Source organism: Bombina bombina, chromosome 7 (genome assembly GCF_027579735.1).
Source record: "Bombina bombina isolate aBomBom1 chromosome 7, aBomBom1.pri, whole genome shotgun sequence".
In the NCBI taxonomy this organism is placed as follows: domain Eukaryota; kingdom Metazoa; phylum Chordata; class Amphibia; order Anura; family Bombinatoridae; genus Bombina; species Bombina bombina.
In genome coordinates, this window is record NC_069505.1 from 452,777,455 (window position 1) to 452,801,966 (window position 24,512).

The 24,512-nt window shown below is 43.5% G+C and overlaps 1 protein-coding gene across 2 annotated transcripts in view; it reads left to right on the forward strand.

Moving 5' to 3' along the window:
* The window catches only part of LOC128666691 (gastrula zinc finger protein XlCGF57.1), a 207,797-nt gene that overhangs the window by 92,383 nt on the left and 90,902 nt on the right, over positions 1 to 24,512 (forward strand). For both annotated transcript variants that reach the window (XM_053721426.1, XM_053721427.1), the window contains exon 5: positions 8,730 to 8,877. In XM_053721426.1, the coding sequence (XP_053577401.1) occupies positions 8,730 to 8,877 (148 nt within the window). The remainder of the gene's footprint in view (positions 1 to 8,729; positions 8,878 to 24,512) is intronic.

Sequence of the window (24,512 nt, forward strand, 5' to 3'; positions counted from 1 at the left end):
GACTGATTGAAGCCTGAAATGTCCTTGCTTGTTCTGTATATTGGGTTTACTACCTTTTCAAATTAAGGGTCATGGTTTTTTTTTTCTGGTTTTTTTTTTCTTGAAGGGGTGAAAAGCAATAAAAATATTTGTGTATACAGTGTACTGGTAGAAGCATGAAATGCTGAGATTAATATCCCCATCACATAATATATTATTACTATTATTAATTCTTAAGTGGGTGAGGGAGTTTTATTTATAAATTTCCATTTTATTTAACATTTGATTTGGAACTCTTTTTCCCATTTGCTAGGTTTTTATTTCTAAAAGAAACAGTCCCTGTGTCGGCGCTGAATGAGTTGTGTGTGTTTCAGGTGCCTATAAAGTGTGTGACAGAACCAGTCCCTGTGACAGAACCAGTCCCTGTGTCATCGCTGAATGAGTTGTGTGTGTTTCAGGTGCCTATAAAGTGTGTGACAGAACCAGTCCCTGTGTCAGCACTGAATGAGTTGTGTGTGTTTCAGGTGCCTATAAAGTGTGTGACAGAACCAGTCCCTGTGTCAGCGCTGAATGAGTTGTGTGTGTTTCAGGTGCCTATAAAGTGTGTGACAGAACCAGTCCCTGTGTCAGCGCTAAATGAGTTGTGTGTGTTTCAGGTGCCTATAAAGTGTGTGACAGAACCAGTCCCTGTGACAGAACCAGTCCCTGTGTCAGCGCTGAATGAGTTGTGTGTGTGTGTGTTTCAGGTGCCTATAAAGTGTGTGACAGAACCAGTCCCTGTATCAGTGGTGAATGAGTTCTGTGTGTGTTTCAGGTGCCTATAAAGTGTGTGACAGAACCAGTCCCTGTGTCAGCGCTAAATGAGTTGTGTGTGTTTCAGGTGCTTATAAAGAGTGTGACAGAACCAGTTCCTGTGTCAGCACTGAATGAGTTGTGTGTGTGTGTGTTTCAGGTGCCTATAAAGCGTGTGACAGAACCAGTCCCTGTGTCAGCACTGAATGAGTTGTGTGTGTTTCAGGTGCCTATAAAGTGTGTGACAGAACCAGTCCCTGTGTCAGCGCTGAATGAGTTGTGTGTGTTTCAGGTGCCTATAAAGTGTGTGACAGAACCAGTCCCTGTGTCAGCGCTGAATGAGTTGTGTGTGTTTCAGGTGCCTATAAAGTGTGTGACAGAACCAGTCCCTGTGACAGAACCAGTCCCTGTGTCAGCGCTGAATGAGTTGTGTGTGTGTGTGTTTCAGGTGCCTATAAAGTGTGTGACAGAACCAGTCCCTGTGTCAGCGTTGAATGAGTTGTGTGTGTTTCAGGTGCCTATAAAGTGTGTGACAGAACCAGTCCCTGTGTCAGCGCTGAATGAGTTGTGTGTGTTTCAGGTGCTTATAAAGAGTGTGACAGAACCAGTCCCTGTGTCAGCACTGAATGAGTTGTGTGTGTGTGTGTGTTTCAGGTGCCTATAAAGCGTGTGACAGAACCAGTCCCTGTGTGTCAGGGTGCCAGGAATCAGACTGAGACAAGAAGTGCAAACATAATCGCACCTTTATTAATAGCAAAAAATAATAAAGTCTACAAGTCAAATAACAAGCCAGGAATCAATACCAGAACTGGTAGTCAGACAAGCCGAGTCAGGAGCGAAAGTTAATAGTCAGACGAGCCGGAATCGGGAACAAGGAAAACAGCAGAGTCAGGAACAAGTCATGGATCAGGAACCAGGAGGGACGTCAGACAGACAGGTAATACACAGTAGCTCTCATAAACAGGTCTGAGACAACGCAAGGGCAAAGCATACTGAACAGAGGCCCTTTAAATAATAAGTGATGACATCACAATTCTGAGACTGCATCCTGTCTCACACGGATGTTGTACACCAGTCTGGCCATAAAAGGAAGTGCAGGAAATGAGCAGCATCACACAGTATGCACCAGAGTCCGCAAGAGAGGTGAGTAAAATGGCTGCCAGCAGCACATGGCAAACAGATCAGGGAAAAAACCCTGACAGTACCCTCCCCTTAATGACCCCTCCCCCGCGGGAGGACAAAAGGCTTATTGGGAAAACAGGCATGGAAGGCACGGAGGAGGGCGGGAGCATGAACATCAGAGGAGGGAACCCATGAACGCTCCTCTGGACCGTAGCCTTTCCAGTGAACCAAATACTGTACGCGGCCCCTGGACATACGAGAGTCAATAATGCTGCTGACCTCATACTCCTCATGGTTGTCAACAAAGATAGGGCAGGGACGAGGCAACACAGTGGTAAACCGATTACAAACCAATGGTTTCAAGGATTGACCCGTCGGAGTATTCGAAAAGGACCAACATTACAAGGAGCCAGTTTATTAGAAGGCACACAAAGGTTCAAGTTGCAGGAGGACAGCCAAACTCTCTCACCAACCTGGTAGGAAGGCGCGGGCAGACGCCTACGATCAGCCTGGAACTTTTGGCACTGCATAGAACGATGAAGCTAATCCTGAATCTGCACCCACGTGGAACGGAGTTGCCGGAGATGCTCCTCCAAAGCTGGAATACCCTGAGACATGAATGAATCGGGCAACAAGGATGGTTGAAACCCATAATTCGCCATGAACGGGGATAACTTGGAGGAAGCATTAATAGCACTATTACGAGCAAACTCTGCCCAAGGTAACAGTTCAGACCAATTATTGTGGTGATCTGAGACATAGCAACGGAGGAAATGTTCCAGAGCTTGATTAGACAATTCCGCAGCCCCATTAGATTGAGGGTGATATGCCGAGGAGAAGGAAAGCTGGATGCCCATTTGAGCACAAAAGGAACGCCAAAATCTGGAGACAAACTGGCTACCGGTCCGAATCTTCTTGGGTAACCCATGTAAACAGAAGACCTCCCGGGCAAAAATTGACTCAAGCTCCTGAGCGGTAGGCAACTTCTTCAAGGGAACGCAATGTGACATTTTAGAAAAACGGTCAACCACCATAAGGATAACAGTATTGCCATTGGAAACAGGGAGCTTGACAATGAAGTCCATGGAAAGATGTGTCCATGGACGCTCACCATTAGCAATAGGTTGAAGAAGACCCACAGGAAGACGTCGAGGAGTCTTATTCTTTGCACAAACTGAGCAGGAGGCAACATACGCAGCAACATCAGATCGAAGAGCTGGCCACCAGAATTGTCGAGTGACAGACCAGATCATTTGGTTCTTGCCTGGGTGACCTGCGGCTTTAAGATAGTGGTAAGTGTGCAAAAGTTTAGTTCGAAGATTTTCAGGAACAAAACACTTACCACTAGGTTTCTCAGGAGGTGCATTGGTTTGTGCAGCCAGGATCTCCTTCCTCAAAGGAGAAGTCAAATTAGTACGTATGGTAGCCAAAATATGGTCAGGAGGTATAACTGGAGTAGGTACAGACTCCTCCTTGGACAGAGGCGAAAATTATCGAGAGAGGGCATCAGCCCTAACATTCATACTACCAGGCAGGTAGGAGACCACATAATTAAACCGAGACAAAAATAGTGCCCATCTGGCCTGTCGGGGCGACAAACGTTTTGCTTCAGATAAGTTAAATTCTTGTGGTCAGTAAGAATGAGCACTGGCACGCTAGTACCCTTCGAGAAGATGCCTCCATTCCTTGAGTGCCAAAATTATGGCCAGTAATTCCCTGTCGCCAATTTCATAATTGCACTCCGCTGGAGACAATTTCTTAGAGAAGAAACCACACGGATGCAAGGAACCGTCAGGCTTAGGACGTTGAGACAAGAGGGAACCTACTCCAGTCTCAGATGCATCGACCTCAAGAACGAAAGGCAGGACAGGGTTAGGATGAGCCAGAACTGGAGCGGCAGCAAAGGCAGTCTTAAGACTATCAAAGGCCTTAATGGCAGTAGGTGACCAATGGAGTGGATCATTCTCTTTACGGGTCATGTCTGTGATAGGTTTGACCAAGGAAGAAAAGTTTTTAATATACTTTCTATAGTAATTGGCGAACCCCAAAAAACGTTGAATAGACCGAAGACCAACTGGGCAAGGACACTGCAGAACTGCAGATAACTTGTTAGAATCCATGAAGAACCCTGCAACAGAGATAACATAACCTAGGAAGGTTACTTGAGTCTGATGGAACTCACATTTCTCGAGTTTACAAAACAGGCCGTTCTCACGTAGTCTCTGAAGAACCCGTGTAACATCAGAACGATGAGCCTCAAGTGTGGGTGAGTGTATGAGGATGTCGTCTAAGTACACCACAACACACTGTTGCAACATATCTCGTAGGCCATCATTAATTCCTGGAAAACAGCAGGAGCATTACATAGGCCAAAGGGCATTACAAGATACTCATAATGCCTGCTTCTGGTGTTAAATGCTGTTTTCCATTTGTGGCCCTCCTTGATCCTAACGAGATTGTACCCTCCTCTCAAATCAAGTTTAGTAAAGACCGTAGCTCCCTTGAGGCGGTCAAAGAGTTCCATAATGAGCGGAATAGGGTAAGCATTCTTAATGGTAAGACGATTGAGACCCCTATAATCGATGCATGGTCTTAACTTGCCACCCTTTTTCTTCACAAAGAAGAAGCCAGCCCCTGCAGGAGAGCAGGATTTGCGGATGATCCAACGCGACAGAGCGTCAGCAACATACTCCTCCATAGGGCAATTCTCAGCAACAGACAGAGGGTAAACCCGGGCCCGAGGAGGAATGGCTCCGGGTTGCAGGTCTATGGCACAATTGTAAGACCGGTGAGGAGGCAACGTACTGGCAAGCACCTTGTCAAAAACGTCTAGGAACTCTCGGTACTCCTCTGGCAATTGAGATACCGAAGACGTGCACAAGACTTTAACTGGTTTCCGAAGACAAGTGGAAATACATTGCGGAGACCACGACAAAATTTCGGACCTGCGCCAGTCGAGACTGGGATTGTGCATTTGGAGCCAGGGATAAACCAGAACAAGTGGAAAATGCGGAGAGTTTATCACCTGGAACTGGAGGGTTTTAAAATGGAGAGCCACAACAGCCATGGATAACGGTGCAGTTTCGTGAGTAACAAATGCGGGCTGAAGGGGCCTGACATCAATGGCCTCAATAGCAAGCGGAACGGACAGAGGCAAAACAGGAATGGAGTGCTTTGATACAAAAGCACTGTCAATGAAATAGCCCGCAGCACCGGAGTCAACAAGAGCCTGGGTGACTATGGAGGAGTCCACCCAGGAAAGGACAACCTTGACCAAAGGTTTCTCCTTTAGCGGTTCTGGGGACGAGGATAAACCATCCAAGGTCTGCCCCCGACAGGACCTTAGGTGTGAGCGTTTCCCGGCCGTGTAGGACAAGTCTTCAAAAGGTGGCCCTGTAACCCACAATAGAGGCAGAGCCCCTCCCTCCTCCTAAAGGCCCTGTCCGCCGCGGAGAGATGCGTGAATCCCAACTGTATTGGCTCAGCAGTACCTGTTGACTCGGGACCAGGAGGCATGGGAGGAGAGGGAGGCATGGGTGGGAAAGAACACATAGGAGACAATGGAACAGGAGGCTTCCACAAGCGCTCCTTAAAAGAGGGCCTCTCACTTAGTCTGATGTCAATTAGGATAAAAAAAGACACCAATGTCTCGAGATCTTCTGGTAAATCTCTGGCAGCAACTTCGTCTTTAATCGCATCAGAGAGCCCATGAAAGAAGGCGGCAACAAGGGCTTCATTGTTCCAACTACCTCTGCGCCAAGCATACGGAACTCAATGGCATACTGAGCCACAGATCTTGTACCTTGCTGAATGGACATGAGTCGTTTAGCAGCAGAGGAGGAGCGAGCCGTAACATCAAATACCCTTCGAAAGGAGGCCACAAATTCAGGGTAATTTGAAATCATAGGTTTATTAGTCTCCCACAAGGGATTAGCCCAGGCAAGAGCTGTGTAAGAGAGTAACAAGATGAGAAATCCCACCTTAGCTCTGTCAGAGGGAAACGCCTGAGGTAACATCTCAAAGTAAATGCCCACCTGGTTCAAAAACCCTCTGCACTGATTAGGATCGCCTCCATATCGCTGAGGTAGAGGTGCAGAACCGGACATGCTCCTTGTAGGACTAGGTGCAGCAGCGGAAACAGGAGCAGCCATAACTTGCGGGACACTTTGGTCCAAATGTGCAGTGCGAGTCAGCAGGGTTTGCAGGGCTAGTGCAAATTGATCCAAGCGGTGATCCTGTTCATCCATCCTGGAAATTATGGCAGGTAAAGGTGGATTATTAGCACCATCAGGATTCATGGCCCTTGCGTAATGTCAGGGTGCCAGGAATCAGACTGAGACAAGAAGTGCAAAAATAATCACATCTTTATTAATAGCAAAAAAATAATAAAAAGTCCACAAGTCAAATAACAAGCCAGGAATCAAAACCAGAACTGGTAGTCAGACGAGCCGAGTCAGGAGCCAAAGCGAATAGTCAGACAAGCCGGAATCAGGAACAAGGAAAACAGTAGAGTCAGGAACAAGCCAGGGATCAGGAACCAGGAGGGACGTCAGACAGCCAGGTAAAATACAGGAGCTCTCACAAACAGGTCTGAGACAACGCAGGGGCAAAGCATACTGAACAGAGGCCCTTTAAATAATAAGTGATGACATCACAATTCTGAGACTGCATCCTGTCTCACACAGATGATGTACACTAGTCTGGCCATAAAAGGAAGTGCAGGAGATGAGCAGCATCACACAGTATGCACCAGAGTCAGCAAGAGAGGTGAGTAAAATGGCTGCCAGCAGCACATGGCTAACAGATCAGGGAAAAAATCCCTGACACTGTGTCAGCGCTGAATGAGTTGTGTGAGTTTCAGGTTCCTATAAAGTGTGTGACAGAACCAGTCCCTGTGTCAGCGCTGAATGAGTTGTGTGTGTTTCAGGTGCTTTATAAAGTGTGTGACAGAACCAGTCCCTGTGTCAGCACTGAATGAGTTGTGTGTGTGTGTGTGTTTCAGGTGCCTATAAAGCGTGTGACAGAACCAGTCCCTGTGTCTGCATTGAATGAGTTGTGTGTGTGTGTTTCAAGTGCCTATAAAGTGTGTGACTGAACCAGTCCCTGTGTCAGCACTGAATGAGTTGTGTGTGTTTCAGGTGCCTATAAAGTGTGTGACAGAACCAGTCCCTGTGTCAGCGCTGAATGAATTGTGTGTGTCTTTCAGGTGCCTATAAAGTGTGTGACAGAACCAGTCCCTGTGTCAGCGCTGAATGAGTTGTGCAAGTTTCAGGTGCCTATAAAGTGTGTGACAGAACCAGTCCCTGTGTCAGCACTGAATGAGTTGTGTGTGTTTCAGGTGGTTATAAAGTGTGTGACAGAACCAGTCCCTGTGTCAGCGCTGAATGAGTTGTGTGTGTGTGTTTCAGGTGCCTATAAAGTGTGTGACAGAACCAGTCCCTGTGTCAGCGCTGAATGAGTTCTGTGTGTGTGTTTCAGGTGCCTATAAAGTGTGTGACAGAACCAGTCTCTGTGTCAGCGCTGAATGAGTTCTGTGTGTGTGTTTCAGGTGCCTATAAAGTGTGTGACATAATCAGTCCCTGTGTCAGCACTGAATGAGTTGTGTGTGTGTTTCAGGTGCCTATAAATTGTGTAACAGAACCAGTCCCTGTGTCAGCGCTAAATGAGCTGTGTGTGTGTTTCAGGTGCCTATAAAGTGTGTGACAGAACCAGTCCCTGTGTCGGCGTTGAATGAGTTGTGTGTGTGTTTCAGGTGCCTATAAAGTGTGTGACAGAACCAGTCCCTGTGTCAGCGCTGAATGAGTTGTGTGTATGTTTCAGGTGCCTATAAAGTGTGTGACAGAACCAGTCCCTGTGTCAGCGCTGAATGAGTTGTGTGTATGTTTCAGGTGCCTATAAAGTGTGTGACAGAACCAGTCCCTGTGTCAGCACTGAATGAGTTGTGTGTGTTTCAGGTGCCTATAAAGTGTGTGACAGAACCAGTCCCTGTGTCAGTGCTGAGTGAGTTGTGTGTGTTTCAGGTGCCTATAAAGTGTGTGACAGAACCAGTCCCTGTGTCAGCGCTGAATGAGTTGTGTGTTTGTGTTTCAGGTGCCTATAAAGTGTGTGTGACAGAACCAGTCCCTGTGTCAGTGCTGAATGAGCTGTGTGTGTTTCAGGTGCCTATAAAGTGTGTGACAGTACCAGTCCCTGTGTCAGCACTGAATGAGTTGTGTGTTTGTGTTTCAGGTGCCTATAAAGTGTGTGTGACAGAACCAGTCCCTGTGTCAGTGCTGAATGAGCTGTGTGTGTTTCAGGTGCCTATAAAGTGTGTGACAGAACCAGTCCCTGTGTCAGCGCTAAATGAGCTGTGTGTGTGTTTCAGGTGCCTATAAAGTGTGTGACAGAACCAGTCCCTGTGTCGGCGTTGAATGAGTTGTGTGTGTGTTTCAGGTGCCTATAAAGTGTGTGACAGAACCAGTCCCTGTGTCAGCGCTGAATGAGTTGTGTGTATGTTTCAGGTGCCTATAAAGTGTGTGACAGAACCAGTCCCTGTGTCAGCACTGAATGAGTTGTGTGTGTTTCAGGTGCCTATAAAGTGTGTGACAGAACCAGTCCCTGTGTCAGTGCTGAGTGAGTTGTGTGTGTTTCAGGTGCCTATAAAGTGTGTGACAGAACCAGTCCCTGTGTCAGCGCTGAATGAGTTGTGTGTTTGTGTTTCAGGTGCCTATAAAGTGTGTGTGACAGAACCAGTCCCTGTGTCAGTGCTGAATGAGCTGTGTGTGTTTCAGGTGCCTATAAAGTGTGTGACAGAACCAGTCCCTGTGTCAGCACTGAATGAGTTGTGTATATTTCAGGTGCCTATAAAGTGTGATGACGTTGCCGTGTATTTCTCTATGGAGGAGTGGGATTATATAGAGGGACACAAGGAGCTATACAAGAACGTCATGATGGAGACTCATCAGAAACCTCAGACCACTGAGATCCCAGCGCACAAGGACTCGGGTAACACTGAGTTTATTGTAACCTAAAACTAGGTCTCCCAATATGATTTCATATCAAGTTATTTAAGTGTTATTTAGTGGTAGCTTTTACTGTGCATAGGGATAGTACGTACGTATGCCTCATGCATTTACTTTTTGCTCATTTGATGCTATATGGATTTTTAAAGTGATGGTAAACTCGGTGTACATTCTTCCAAATTACTTGATAAATGTGTCCCCATTAACTCACATAGAAATTTTTGCTTTATAATATGTAATGAAAATACAAAACAATTTTACCTTTTATTTGTCGCTTGATTGCGAGCCCCCTCCGTCCCCTTGCGGTCACATATATATATTTTTTATTATTATTATTATTTATTTTTTTTTAAGTTTTTATTGAGGTTTTTAGCGAGTACAAAATACGAAAAAGAAACCAAAATCAAAATCAGGTAAAGGCATAACAGGAATTGGTACATTATGGTGACAAAATACACATTAAAAAAACAGTTTCATTGCCTATTTTCTGACATATCTGAAGAACAACGTACTCAAAATTAATTCGCTTTAGTAAGCACATTAATGAAACCTCATTTTAAATAAACTGTAGCTTCCTCCTTATCTGAGTAGAGCCACTCATGGGCTCAGGAAAGTTTAAATTGACCAGGGGAGGAAAGATAGTGATTCAAGCGGTCACTCATGGACCTTTGACATAAGAAAATGTGAGAACTTGGTAAAGCTAAGGCTACGATTCTGACAGCACATTGTTATAAACAGTGTATTACCTAATACTGTCTTTGTTTAATCTTTAATTAGGGTGCTAGGGGGTTAGGTCCGCTGATGGGCAATAACAGTCACTTCTGAATCTATATACACAGTCTAATCTTGACCTATGGGGGATTTAAAACAGGGTTAGAGACCTCCGAAGGTTCTCTGAGTACGAGACTAAAATCTCCTGGGAAATGTCATAGTTGTTTACCTCCCATCAGACCAAAGAATTTGATGGAGCTAAGGCTAAAGTTCCGTTATCTTATTTTTTTCTTTTCTTTTCCCTTTTAAAAATATCTAAAGTACTTTCACCAATATTAGCAGCAATTGGTCATATTTAAATCCACATAAAGGGTATTGCATATCTTAGGATAAATTATTGGGGTAGGAGAATGAATACTCATTCAAATACTATCCGGTCATCTTTATACTTGTATATTATATATAAGCTATTTTCATGTTGTCTCGGCCGTAGGCAGCATGGTGTATCACTAGACCTGGATTAGCCGGTTTTAAGAGGAGTTTTATGGGAGAAGGGATATACCCCACATAAAATAAAACTGCCGTTTCTCCTACATAGGTGTGTCCGGTCCACGGCTTCATCCTTACTTGTGGGAATATTCTCTTCCCTAACAGGAAATGGCAAAGAGGCACACAGCAAAAGCTGTCCATATAGCCCCTCCTCTGGCCCCGCCCCCCAGTCATTCTCTTTGCCGCTCTGAACAAGTAGCATCTCCACGGGGATGGTAAAGAGTTTGTGGTGTTTAGTTGTAGTTTTTATTTCTTCTATCAAGAGTTTATTTTAAAATAGTGCCGGTTTGTACTATTTACTCTACAACAGAAAGTGATGAAGATTTCTGTTAAAGAGGAATATGATTTTAGCACAAGTAACTAAAATCCATTGCTGTTACCACGCAGGACTGTTGAGACCAGAGAACTTCAGTTGGGGGTAACAGTTTGCAGACTCATCTGCTCCAGGTATGACCAGTCTCTTTTCTAACAACACATGGTAATGCTAGAAGACTGTCAGTTTTTCCCTCAGGGGACCGGTAAGCCATTTTCTTAGACTGAGTAACAGATTACAGGCTTATTTTTGGGCTTTGTACTGGTAGACACTGTTGTGGGCCAAATCGATTGACTTATATCACATTTTTATGGCACTTCAAATGTTTTATGAACATAAATACACTTTGGGAACGTTTTAATATTCCTGGCATTGGTTTAGACGCCTAATCTAGTCAGGAAGGCCCCTTCACTCTAGTATGCAGAGGGAGGAGGCCTTATTTTCGCGCCTCAGTTGCGCAGTTAATATCAAAGGCAGTGCATGCAGCTTCATGTGAGAGGGTCCTGTGGATAAGAAACAGACTCCGGAAGGCTTATTTCTGTGGTGAATAACCCCTAAGGAAGGTAAAAGCTGTAGCAAAGGCTGTAGCAGGGACTGTAGTGGGTTCAAACTGGTAAATTTAACAATTAACTCCGGTTTGCTTATTTAAGGGTCTAGAGACTTCATATTTTGTGTGCAATACTTTCAAAGCATTAAGACACTGGGGTGTAAATTTTATAAAGATCGGATATTGCCTTCATAGTTTTTTGAACATTCAGAAATAAAGTGTGTCATTTTATTATTTAAAGAGACAGTAACGGTTTTGTTTAAAATCGTTTTTATTGCATTAATCGCCTGCCTAAATCTGCCTAACATGTCTGTGCCATCAGATAGCTTATGTTCTGTGTGTATAGAGGCCAAGGTGGTCCCTCCTTTAAGTGTATGTGATAATTGTGCCATGGCGTCCAATCAAAGTAAGGACAATTCTGTCACATTTAATAAAATTGCCCAAGATGATTCTTCTAATGAAGGTAGTGGGGATAGTTCTACATCCTCTCCTTCTGTGTCTACACCCGTTTTGCCCGCGCAGGCGATACCTAGTACATCTAGCGCGCCAATGCTTATTACTATGCAGCAATTAACAGCAGTAGTGGATAATTCTATAGTAAATCTTTTATCCAAACTGCCAGCATTTCAGAGAAAGCGTGATTGTTCAGTTTTAAATACAGAAAAGGATGAACAAGTAGACGCTGACGATACCTTATCTATTTTACCCTCACATCAATCAGAATTGGCAGTGAGGGAGGGGCTGTCTGAGGGAGAAATTTCTGACTCCGGTAAAATTTCTCAACAGGCAGAACCTGATATAGTAGCATTTAAATTTAAGCTAGAACATCTCCGCGCCCTGCTTAAGGAGGTACTAGCTACTCTGGATGATTGTGATTCTTTGGTAATCCCAGAGAAGTTGTGCAAATTGGACAAATTCTTAGAGGTCCCAGTGCACGCTGATGCTTTTCCGATACCCAAGAGGGTAGCGGACATAGTGAATAAGGAGTGGGAGAAGCCGGGTATACCGTTTGTCCCACCTCCTATATTTAAGAAAATGTTCCCCATTGTAGACCCCAGAAGGGACGCATGGCAGACGGTCCCTAAGGTTGAGGGGGCAGTTTCAACGTTAGCAAAGCGCACAACTATTCCTATAGAGGACAGTTGCGCTTTCAAAGATCCTATGGATAAAAAATTGGAAGGATTGCTTAAAAAGATTTTTGTTCAGCAAGGTCTCCTTCTTCAACCAGTTGCGTGCATTATTACTGTCACCTCAGCGGCGTCTTTTTGGTTCGAGAAATTAGAAAGCTCGCTCCAGAAGGAGACTTCATATGATGAAGTCATGGACAGAATTCACGCACTTAAGTTAGCTAATTCCTTTATATTGGATGCCGCTTTTCAAATAACGAAATTAGCGGCGAAAAACTCAGGTTTTGCTATAGTGGCGCGCAGGGCGCTTTGGCTAAAATCCTGGTCGGCAGATGAGTCGTCCAAGACTAAATTACTTAATATTCCTTTCAAAGGTAAGACCCTTTTTGGGCCGGAATTGAAGGAGATTATTTCAGACATCACTGGGGGAAAGGGCCATGCCCTCCCACAAGATAGACCTTTCAAGGCTAAGAACAAGTCTAATTTTCGTTCCTTTCGCAATTTCAGGAACGGACCGGCTTCTAACTCTGCAGCCTCTAGACAAGAGGGCAATGCTGCCCAGCCCAAACCTGCATGGAAACCTGTGCAAGGCTGGAACAAGGGTAAACAGGCCAAGAAGCCTGCTGCTGCTACCAAGACAGCATGAAGGGGTAGCCCCCGATCCGGGACCGGATCTAGTAGGGGGCAGACTTTCTCTCTTTGCTCAGGCTTGGGCAAGAGATGTTCCGGATCCCTGGGCACTAGAAATAGTCTCTCAGGGGTATCCAAGGGGAAGGTTCCACATGTCTCGCTTATCTTCAGACCAGATAAAGAGACAGGCTTTCTTACATTGCGTAGGAGACCTATTAAAGATGGGAGTGATACACCCAGTTCCAACAGAGGAACAAGGTCTGGGTTTTTACTCAAACCTGTTTGTAGTTCCCAAAAAAGAGGGAACTTTCAGGCCAATTCTGGATTTAAAAATCCTAAACAAATTCCTCAGAGTTCCATCATTCAAAATGGAAACCATTCGGACGATCTTACCAACAATCCAGGAGGGTCAATATATGACTACCGTGGACTTAAAGGATGCGTACCTGCATATTCCGATCCACAAAGATCACCATCAGTTCCTAAGGTTCGCCTTTCTGGACAAACATTACCAGTTCGTGGCTCTTCCATTCGGTTTAGCCACTGCTCCCAGAATTTTCACAAAGGTACTAGGGTCCCTTCTAGCGGTTCTAAGGCCGAGGGGCATTTCTGTAGCACCTTACCTAGACAACATTCTAATCCAAGCGTCGTCCCTTTCCAAAGCAAAGGCTCATACAGACATTGTTTTAGCCTTTCTCAGGTCTCACGGGTGGAAGGTGAACATAGAAAAGAGTTCCCTGTCCCCGTCCACAAGGGTTCCTTTTCTAGGAACAATAATAGATTCTGTAGAAGATTTTTTTTTTCTCACAGAGGTCAGAAAGTTAAAGCTTCTAAACGCTTGTCAAGTTCTTCAATCTATTCCTCAGCCTTCCATAGCTCAGTGCATGGAAGTAATAGGATTAATGATTGCAGCAATGGACGTGGTTCCTTTTGCTCGAATTCATCTAAGACCATTACAACTGTGCATGCTCAAACAATGGAATGGGGATTATGCAGACTTGTCTCCCCAGATTCAAGTAGACCAGTTAACCAGAGAATCACTCCGCTGGTGGTTGACTCAAGATCACCTGTCTCAGGGAATGAGCTTCCGCAGGCCAGAGTGGGTCATTGTCACGACCGACGCCAGTCTCTTAGGCTGGGGCGCGGTATGGGACTCCCTGAAAGCTCAGGGTCTATGGTCTAGGGAAGAGTCTCTTCTCCCGATAAACATTTTGGAACTGAGAGCGATATTCAATGCGCTCCTGGCTTGGCCTCAACTAGCGAAGGCCAGATTCATAAGATTTCAGTCGGACAACATGACGACTGTAGCGTACATCAATCATCAGGGGGGAACAAGGAGTTCCTTGGCGATGAGAGAGGTATCCAAGATCATCAAATGGGCGGAGGATCACTCCTGCCACCTATCTGCAATTCACATCCCAGGAGTAGACAACTGGGAGGCGGATTATTTGAGTCGTCAGACTTTCCATCCGGGGGAGTGGGAACTCCACCCGGAAGTCTTTGCCCAGTTAACTCAACTATGGGGCATTCCAGACATGGATCTGATGGCGTCCCGTCAGAACTCCAAGGTTCCTCGCTACGGGTCCAGATCCAGGGATCCCAAGGCAACACTAGTGGATGCATTGGTGGCGCCTTGGTCGTTCAACCTAGCTTATGTGTTTCCACCGTTCCCTCTCCTTCCCAGGCTTGTAGCCAGGATCAAACAGGAGAAGGCCTCGGTGATCCTGATAGCTCCTGCGTGGCCACGCAGGACTTGGTATGCAGACCTGGTGAATATGTCATCGGCTCCACCATGGAAGCTACCTTTGAGACAGGATCTTCTAGTACAAGGTCCATTCGAACATCCAAATCTAGTCTCTCTGCAACTGACTGCTTGGAAATTGAACGCTTGATTTTATCTAAGCGTGGGTTTTCAGATTCAGTTATAGATACTCTGGTCCAAGCCAGAAAACCTGTGACTAGGAAGATTTACCATAAGATATGGAATAAATATATCTGTTGGTGCGAATCCAAGGGATTCTCTTGGAGTAAAATTAAAATTCCTAGGATACTTTCCTTTCTCCAAGAGGGTTTGGATAAAGGGTTGTCAGCGAGTTCTCTTAAAGGACAGATATCTGCTTTGTCTGTTTTGTTGCACAAACGTCTGGCAACAGTGCCAGATGTACAGGCATTTGTACAGGCCTTAGTCAGAATCAAGCCTGTCTACAGACCTATGACTCCTCCATGGAGTCTAAACTTAGTTCTTTCAGTTCTTCAAGGGGTTCCGTTTGAACCTTTACATTCCATAGATATTAAGTTACTATCTTGGAAAGTTCTGTTTTTGGTTGCTATTTCTTCTGCTAGAAGAGTTTCTGAATTGTCTGCTTTGCAGTGTACTTCACCCTATCTGGTATTCCATACAGATAAGGTTGTTTTGCGTACCAAACCTGGTTTTCTTCCAAAAGTGGTTTCCACCAGGAATATTAACCAGGAAATAGTTGTTCCTTCCCTGTGTCCGAATCCAGCCTCAAAGAAGGAACGTTTGTTACACAACCTAGATGTGGTTCGTGCTTTAAAATTCTACTTAGAAGCAACTAAGGATTTTAGACAGACTTCATCCTTGTTTGTCGTTTATTCTGGTAAGAGGAGAGGGCAGAAAGCTACTGCTACCTCTCTTTCCTTTTGGCTGAAAAGCATCATCCGATTGGCTTATGAGACTGCCGGACGGCAGCCTCCTGAACGAATTACAGCTCACTCTACTAGGGCTGTGGCTTCCACATGGGCCTTCAAGAACGAGGCTTCTGTTGATCAGATCTGTAAGGCAGCGACTTGGTCTTCACTGCACACTTTTACAAAATTTTACAAATTCGATACTTTTGCCTCTTCGGAGGCTGTTTTTGGGAGAAAGGTTTTGCAAGCCGTGGTGCCTTCCGTTTAGGTTGCCTGACTTGTTCCCTCCCTTCATCCGTGTCCTAAAGCTTTGGTATTGGTTCCCACAAGTAAGGATGAAGCCGTGGACCGGACACACCTATGTAGGAGAAAACAGAATTTATATCTTACCTGATAAATTCCTTTCTCCTACGGTGTGTCCGGTCCACGGCCCGCCCTGGCTTTTTGTCAGGCTTAATTTTTTTTTTATCTCTATACACTACAGTCACCACGGCACCCTATAGTTTCTCCTTTTTCTAATAACAGTCGGTCGAATGACTGGGGGGCGGGGCCAGAGGAGGGGCTATATGGACAGCTTTTGCTGTGTGCCTCTTTGCCATTTCCTGTTAGGGAAGAGAATATTCCCACAAGTAAGGATGAAGCCGTGGACCGGACACACCGTAGGAGAAAGGAATTTATCAGGTAAGATATAAATTCTGTTTTTTAGTAGTAATACAATTGAGGATCATAGCACTTGTGCATTAATAAGCTGATAGAAAAAAATAATAATTGTTCCATGGAAACCTACTGCTGGAGTATTTATACCACGGTAGATGTAAACTGGTAACCTCAATGAAATGAACATGGACTATCAATACAGGCAAACATAGCAATACAAATTAACAAGAAAATAGCGGCTAGTGTATTTGTTGTATGTAAGTGCTTTACATTATGTCCTGCCTCAGACCCCTCTAATTGTCACCAATTAACCCCATGTGAATACTCAATGTGACTATTATGTCGCAAGTGTAATAACTGCTTACTGTCCTTCTACACCTAAAGGGTGAGCTCACTGAAGACCTGATTTGTGAAAGTTAGATGCTGCTATATATATGTCGATCCTAAGTGAGCTAGCAGATTATTAGCAAAGTATTTGTCAGTATTGGAGGTATGGAAACCCATAAAAAACAAGATAAAAAAAAAACTACGCTACCATGATTGTGCCCCATTATGTATAAGGTAAGAGTGTATGTACAGTGTGATGAGCCACAGCGTCTCTAAACACATGACGTTCCTGGCACCAATTTCTCGTCAGTTCTGAGACTCTATTATGTGTTTTGGAGACAGGTTAAAATTATTGGATTAATAAAGTTATGGCCAGCCTGGTAAACTATCAACAAACAACAATTTCAAGCTAAAAGAGATCTTGAGTAAACTGGGGGTGACTATATAATTTCAGACATTGTCTTCATATCTAAAGTCACTTGGAGAGCAAGTAGATGATGAGGGCTTACTGGCCAGCATAGGAATGCCCTTAAAGCACAAAGTTTAGTTCACTCCGGGTTATATATGTGAAGGCTCCCAATAGAAAACCTTATAGGGTACACCTTTAAGCAGGAGGTTGCGCTGTCTGTTTCATAGACTGCGTTATGGTGACAGTATCTAGGTCTCAAAGCAACCACCTACCTCTGTATGAGAAAAGTTTAACCCACTCCGGCCCTGACTCTCATTATGAACCGTGGTCTATTCCTGGGCATGAGTGACAAGCGTGTCCCGGAACAGCAGAGGAGCGTAATCTCAGAGGTCCAGACTGCAGGCCGGATTTTACATGACGGTCGTTGAACAATGTGTCACTCTGCACAGTAACCTGTGGCCATTGCTGATTAGACCCTTGTACACTAAGGGTTAGGAGCCCGGTATCCAGCCACTTTATCTTGGGGTAATGGATAACTTTTATCTGCTCTGTTATGCAGTCCGTGTCCCCAGATTGGGTAGACTCTGCAATGTAGTCACCGTGGGATTCCACAATCTGGCTCATCAGGTAAATTGGTGTCTGCAATTCAGATGCTGTGTTTGTTGGTACTGAGAGTGCCTCTGCTCTCAAATGTAACCCCCAACCCGGTCTCTGCTCAGTCGCTTGTTCTCTTCCAGAGGAGCACCCAGAGATAGCTATAGAGTCCGCTGCAACACGTGGCATGTCAGAAGCCTCTTCCTGATTCGATTGTAGGTTTTTAGTAGCCAAAGATGGGTTAATAATAGTTCTCAGGCTCCCCCATTCTGTTTCAATCAGCGTACATAACTGGTGAAAGTGGTGGTTCAGTATATCTTCTATTTCGCTTAGGAGGAGTTGAGTGGCGTTCGCCATCTTAGTAGAAGGACGTTCTCCCCTATTGATGTATTTCCCCCACAGTCCTTTCCTAGTGTCGTTCAGTGTGTGCTGTACTGAATAATAGGTTGTTCTCAAGAGTGAAAATGATCCTATTACAGGATAGCGTAACCCCAGTGTACGGGGTGGGGGGGGTTATTTTGCGGCAGCCCCAGACCTGCACTTCATAACCTGCACAGATTCTGCATCTTTTGGTCATCACCGCGTGGCTATAGGAAGTTTCAAGATGGCTTCTAGGCTTGTGTGCAGAACTGTAGTGTAGCTGACTCAAAGAACATAGGCAGAACACAGTCAAATCATCCGCTTTTAGAGGCTGTTGAATCTCAGGGATGTAAACCTGCTTAGATGTTCAAATTATTAGTTCGCTGCTGGTAACTTGTAAAAAACTGTTTAAACTCCTGGAGCTTCACCAAGATGCGTCTCGCTGCTTTGAGTGTAGGCTCCGCCCCCCCCATATTTTTTTATTTCTTTCATGTAATTAACAAGAGTCCATGAGCTAGTGACGTATGGGATATACATTCCTACCAGGAGGGGCAAAGTTTCCCAAACCTTAAAATGCCTATAAATACACCCCTCACCACACCCACAAATCAGTTTTACAAACTTTGCCTCCAAGGGAGGTGGTGAAGTAAGTTTGTGCTAGATTCTACGTTGATATGCGCTCCGCAGCAAGTTGGAGCCCGGTTTTCCTCTCAGCGTGCAGTGAATGTCAGAGGGATGTTAGGAGAGTATTGCCTATTGAATGCAGTGATCTCCTTCTACGGGGTCTATTTCATAAGGTTCTCTGTTATCGGTCGTAGAGATTCATCTCTTACCTCCCTTTTCAGATCGACGATATACTCTTATATTTACCATTTCCTCTACTGATTCTCGTTTCAGTACTGGTTTGGCTTTCTACAAACATGTAGATGAGTGTCCTGGGGTAAGTAAGTCTTATTTTCTGTGACACTCTAAGCTATGGTTGGGCACTTTATTTATAAAGTTCTAAATATATGTATTCAAACATTTATTTGCCTTGACTCAGAATGTTCAACTTTCCTTATTTCCAGACAGTCAGTTTCATATTTGGGATTATGCTTTAAATTATCATATTTTTTCTTACCTCAAAAATTTGACTTTTTTCCCTGTGGGCTGTTAGGCTCGCGGGGGCTGAAAATGCTTCATTTTATTGCGTCATTCTTGGCGCGGACTTTTTTGGCGCAAAAATTCTTTTCCGTTTCCGGCGTCATACGTGTCGCCGGAAGTTGCGTCATTTTTGACGTTATTTTGCGCCAAAAATGTCGGCGTTCCGGATGTGGCGTCATTTTTGGCGCCAAAAGCATTTAGGCGCCAAATAATGTGGGCGTCTTATTTGGCGCCAAAAAATATGGGCGTCGCTTTTGTCTCCACATTATTTCAGTCTCATTTTTCATTTGCTTCTGGTTGCTAGAAGCTTGATGTTTGGCATTTTTTTCCCATTCCTGAAACTGTCTTATAAGGAATTTGATCTATTTTGCTTTATATGTTGTTTTTTCTCTTACATATTGCAAGATGTCTCACGTTGCATCTGAGCCAGAAGATACTACAGGAAAACCTCTGCCTGCTGGATCTACCAAAGCTAAGTGTATCTGCTGTAAACTTTTGGTAGCTATTCCTCCAGCTGTTGTTTGTAATAATTGTCATGACAAACTTGTTAAAGCAGATAATATTTCCTTTAGTGATGTACCATTGCCTGTTGCAGTTCCCTCAACATCTAAGGTGCAGAATGTTCCTGATAACATAAGAGATTTTGTTTCTGAATCCATAAAGAAGGCTTTGTCTGTTATTTCTCCTTCTAGTAAACGTAAAAAGTCTTTTAAATCTTCTCTCTCTACAGATGAATTTTTAAATGAACACCATCATTCTGATTCTTTGGACTCTTCTGGTTCAGAGGATTCTGTCTCAGAGATTGATGCTGATAAATCTTCATATTTATTTAAGATGGAATTTATTCGCTCTTTACTTAAAGAAGTACTAATTGCTTTAGAAATAGAGGATTCTAGTCCTCTTGATACTAATTCTATACGTTTGGATAAGGTTTTTAAAGCTCCTGCGGTTATTCCAGAAGTCTTTCCTGTTCCTAATGCTATTTCTGCAGTAATTGCTAAGGAATGGGATAAATTGGGTAATTCATTTACTCCTTCTAAACGTTTTAAGCAATTATATCCTGTTCCGCCTGACAGGTTAGAATTTTGGGACAAAATCCCTAAAGTTGATGGGGCTATTTCTACCCTTGCTAAACGTACTACCATTCCTACGTCAGATGGTACCTCGTTTAAGGATCCTTTAGATAGAAAAATTGAATCTTTTCTAAGAAAAGCTTATCTATGTTCAGGTAATCTTCTTAGACCTGCTATATCATTGGCTGATGTTGCTGCAGCTTCAACTTTTTGGTTGGAAACTCTAGCGCAACAAGTAACAAATCGTGATTCTCATGATATTATTATTCTTCTCCAGCATGCTAATAATTTCATCTGTGATGCCATTTTTGATATTATTAGAGTTGATGTTAGATTTATGTCTCTGGCTATCTTAGCCAGAAGAGCTTTATGGCTTAAGACTTGGAATGCTGATATGGCTTCTAAATCAACTCTACTTTCCATTTCTTTCCAGGGAAACAAATTATTTGGTTCTCAGTTGGATTCTATTATTTCAACTGTTACTGGTGGGAAAGGAACTTTTTTACCACAGGATAAAAAGTCTAAGGGTAAAAACAGGGCTAACAATCGTTTTCGTTCCTTTCGTTTCAACAAAGAACAAAAGCCTGATCCTTCGTCCTCAGGAGCAGTTTCAGTTTGGAAACCATCTCCAGTCTGGAATAAATCCAAGCCTGCTAGAAAGGCAAAGCCTGCTTCTAAGTTCACATGAAGGTACGGCCCTCATTCCAGTTCAGCTGGTAGGGGGCAGGTTACGTTTTTTCAAAGAAATTTGGATCAATTCTGTTCACAATCTTTGGATTCAGAACATTGTTTCAGAAGGGTACAGAATTGGTTTCAAGATGAGACCTCCTGCAAAGAGATTTTTTCTTTCCCATGTCCCAGTAAATCCAGTGAAAGCTCAAGCATTTCTGAATTGTGTTTCAGATCTAGAGTTGGCTGGAGTAATTATGCCAGTTCCAGTTCCGGAACAGGGGATGGGGTTTTATTCAAATCTCTTCATTGTACCAAAGAAGGAGAATTCCTTCAGACCAGTTCTGGATCTAAAATTATTGAATCGTTATGTAAGGATACCAACGTTCAAGATGGTAACTGTAAGGACTATATTGCCTTTTGTTCAGCAAGGGAATTATATGTCCACAATAGATTTACAGGATGCATATCTGCATATTCCGATTCATCCAGATCATTATCAGTTCCTGAGATTCTCTTTTCTAGACAAGCATTACCAATTTGTGGCTCTACCGTTTGGCCTTGCTACAGCTCCAAGAATTTTCACAAAGATTCTCGGTGCCCTTCTGTCTGTAATCAGAGAACAGGGTATTGTGGTATTTCCTTATTTGGACGATATCTTGGTACTTGCTCCGTCTTTACATTTAGCAGAGTCTCATACGAATCGACTTGTGTTGTTTCTTCAAGATCATGGTTGGAGGATCAATTTACCAAAAAGTTCTTTGATTCCTCAAACAAGGGTAACCTTTCTGGGTTTCCAGATAGATTCAGTGTCCATGACTTTGTCTTTAACAGACAAGAGACGTCTAAAATTGATTACAGCCTGTCGAAACCTTCAGTCTCAATCATTCCCTTCGGTAGCCTTATGCATGGAAATTCTAGGTCTTATGACTGCTGCATCGGACGCGATCCCCTTTGCTCGTTTTCTCATGCGACCTCTTCAGCTCTGTATGCTGAACCAATGGTGCAGGGATTACACGAAGATATATCAATTAATATCTTTAAAACCGATTGTTCGGCACTCTCTAACGTGGTGGACAGATCACCATCGTTTAATTCAGGGGGCTTCTTTTGTTCTTCCGACCTGGACTGTAATTTCAACAGATGCAAGTCTCACAGGTTGGGGAGCTGTGTGGGGATCTCTGACGGCACAAGGAGTTTGGGAATCTCAGGAGGTGAGATTACCGATCAATATCTTGGAACTCCGTGCAGTTTTCAGAGCTCTTCAGTTTTGGCCTCTTCTGAAGAGAGAATCGTTCATTTGTTTTCAGACAGACAATGTCACAACTGTGGCATACATCAATCATCAAGGAGGGACTCACAGTCCTCTGGCTATGAAAGAAGTATCTCGAATTTTGGTTTGGGCGGAATCCAGCTCCTGTCTAATCTCTGCGGTTCATATCCCAGGTGTAGACAATTGGGAAGCGGATTATCTCAGTCGCCAAACGTTGCATCCGGGCGAATGGTCTCTTCACCCAGAGGTATTTCTTCAGATTGTTCAAATGTGGGGGCTCCCAGAGATAGATCTGATGGCCTCTCATCTAACAAGAAACTTCCCAGGTATCTGTCCAGATCCCGGGATCCTCAGGCGGAGGCAGTGGATGCATTATCACTTCCTTGGAAGTATCATCCTGCCTATATCTTTCCGCCTCTAGTTCTTCTTCCAAGAGTAATCTCCAAGATTCTGAGGGAATGCTCGTTTGTTCTGCTAATAGCTCCGGCATGGCCTCACAGGTTTTGGTATGCGGATCTTGTCCGGATGGCATCTTGCCAACCATGGACTCTTCCGTTAAGACCAGACCTTCTGTCACAAGGTCCTTTTTTCCATCCGGATCTGAAATCCTTAAATTTAAAGGTATGGAGATTGAACGCTTGATTCTTGGTCATAGAGGTTTCTCTGACTCCGTGATTAATACTATGTTACAGGCTCGTAAATCTGTATCTCGAGAGATATATTATAGAGTCTGGAAGACTTATATTTCTTGGTGTCTTTCTCATCATTTTTCTTGGCATTCTTTTAGAATACCGAGAATTTTACAGTTTCTTCAGGATGGTTTAGATAAGGGTTTGTCCGCGAGTTCTTTGAAAGGACAAATCTCCGCTCTTTCTGTTCTTTTTCACAGAAAGATTGCTATTCTTCCTGATATTCATTGTTTTGTACAAGCTTTGGTTCGTATAAAACCTGTCATTAAGTCAATTTCTCCTCCATGGAGTTTGAATTTGGTTCTGGGAGCTCTTCAAGCTCCTCCGTTTGAACCTATGCATTCATTGGACATTAAATTACTTTCTTGGAAAGTTTTGTTCCTTTTGGCCATCTCTTCTGCTAGAAGAGTTTCTGAATTATCTGCTCTTTCGTGTGAGTCTCCTTTTCTGATTTTTCATCAGGATAAGGCGGTGTTGCGAACTTCTTTTGAATTTTTACCTAAAGTTGTGAATTCCAACAACATTAGTAGAGAAATTGTGGTTCCTTCATTATGTCCTAATCCTAAGAATTCTAAGGAGAAATCATTGCATTCTTTGGATGTTGTTAGAGCTTTGAAATATTATGTTGAAGCTACGAAATCTTTCCGTAAGACTTCTAGTCTATTTGTTATCTTTTCCGGTTCTAGGAAAGGCCAGAAAGCTTCTGCCATTTCTTTGGCATCTTGGTTGAAATCTTTAATTCATCTTGCCTATGTTGAGTCGGGTAAAATTCCGCCTCAAAGAATTACAGCTCATTCTACTAGGTCAGTTTCTACTTCCTGGGCGTTTAGGAATGAAGCTTCGGTTGACCAGATCTGCAAAGCAGCAACTTGGTCCTCTTTGCATACTTTTACTAAATTCTACCATTTTGATGTATTTTCTTCTTCTGAAGCAGTTTTTGGTAGAAAAGTTCTTCAGGCAGCGGTTTCAGTTTGAATCTTCTGCTTATGTTTTTTGTTAAACTTTATTTTGGGTGTGGATTATTTTCAGCAGGAATTGGCTGTCTTTATTTTATCCCTCCCTCTCTAGTGACTCTTGTGTGGAAAGATCCACATCTTGGGTAGTCATTATCCCATACGTCACTAGCTCATGGACTCTTGTTAATTACATGAAAGAAAACATAATTTATGTAAGAACTTACCTGATAAATTCATTTCTTTCATATTAACAAGAGTCCATGAGGCCCACCCTTTTTTGTGGTGGTTATGATTTTTTTGTATAAAGCACAATTATTCCAATTCCTTATTTTATATGCTTCGCACTTTTTTTCTTATCACCCCACTTCTTGGCTATTCGTTAAACTGATTTGTGGGTGTGGTGAGGGGTGTATTTATAGGCATTTTAAGGTTTGGGAAACTTTGCCCCTCCTGGTAGGAATGTATATCCCATACGTCACTAGCTCATGGACTCTTGTTAATATGAAAGAAATGAATTTATCAGGTAAGTTCTTACATAAATTATGTTTTTCAGGCGCATCAAATGATTAAGCGAGTTGTCGAACAGGCTTACTTCTATATGAGAGGTGCACAATGCTCTCTGTACTGCAAACAAAGTAAAAAACAGAATTTTGTGACTTTATGACTAGTTGACATACGTCGTTGACAGCCTTGTGCATACGCTATTGGTAGTCCCTGTCTGGGGAACGCAGAGGTTCTGACGTGTAGAGTGGGTGGGACCATAATATACGTCACTTCACTTTAGAGGGGGCGGGGCAAACAAGAGTTGTACAAATATATCAAAGTGCTAAATAAAAAGTAAGTAAAAATAATAGAAACTTTTAGTGTGGTTAGAATATTTAATGTATGCAGAGTGGAAATGTTCAGTCGTAAATAAGCGCTGTTTACCATCACTTTAACTCT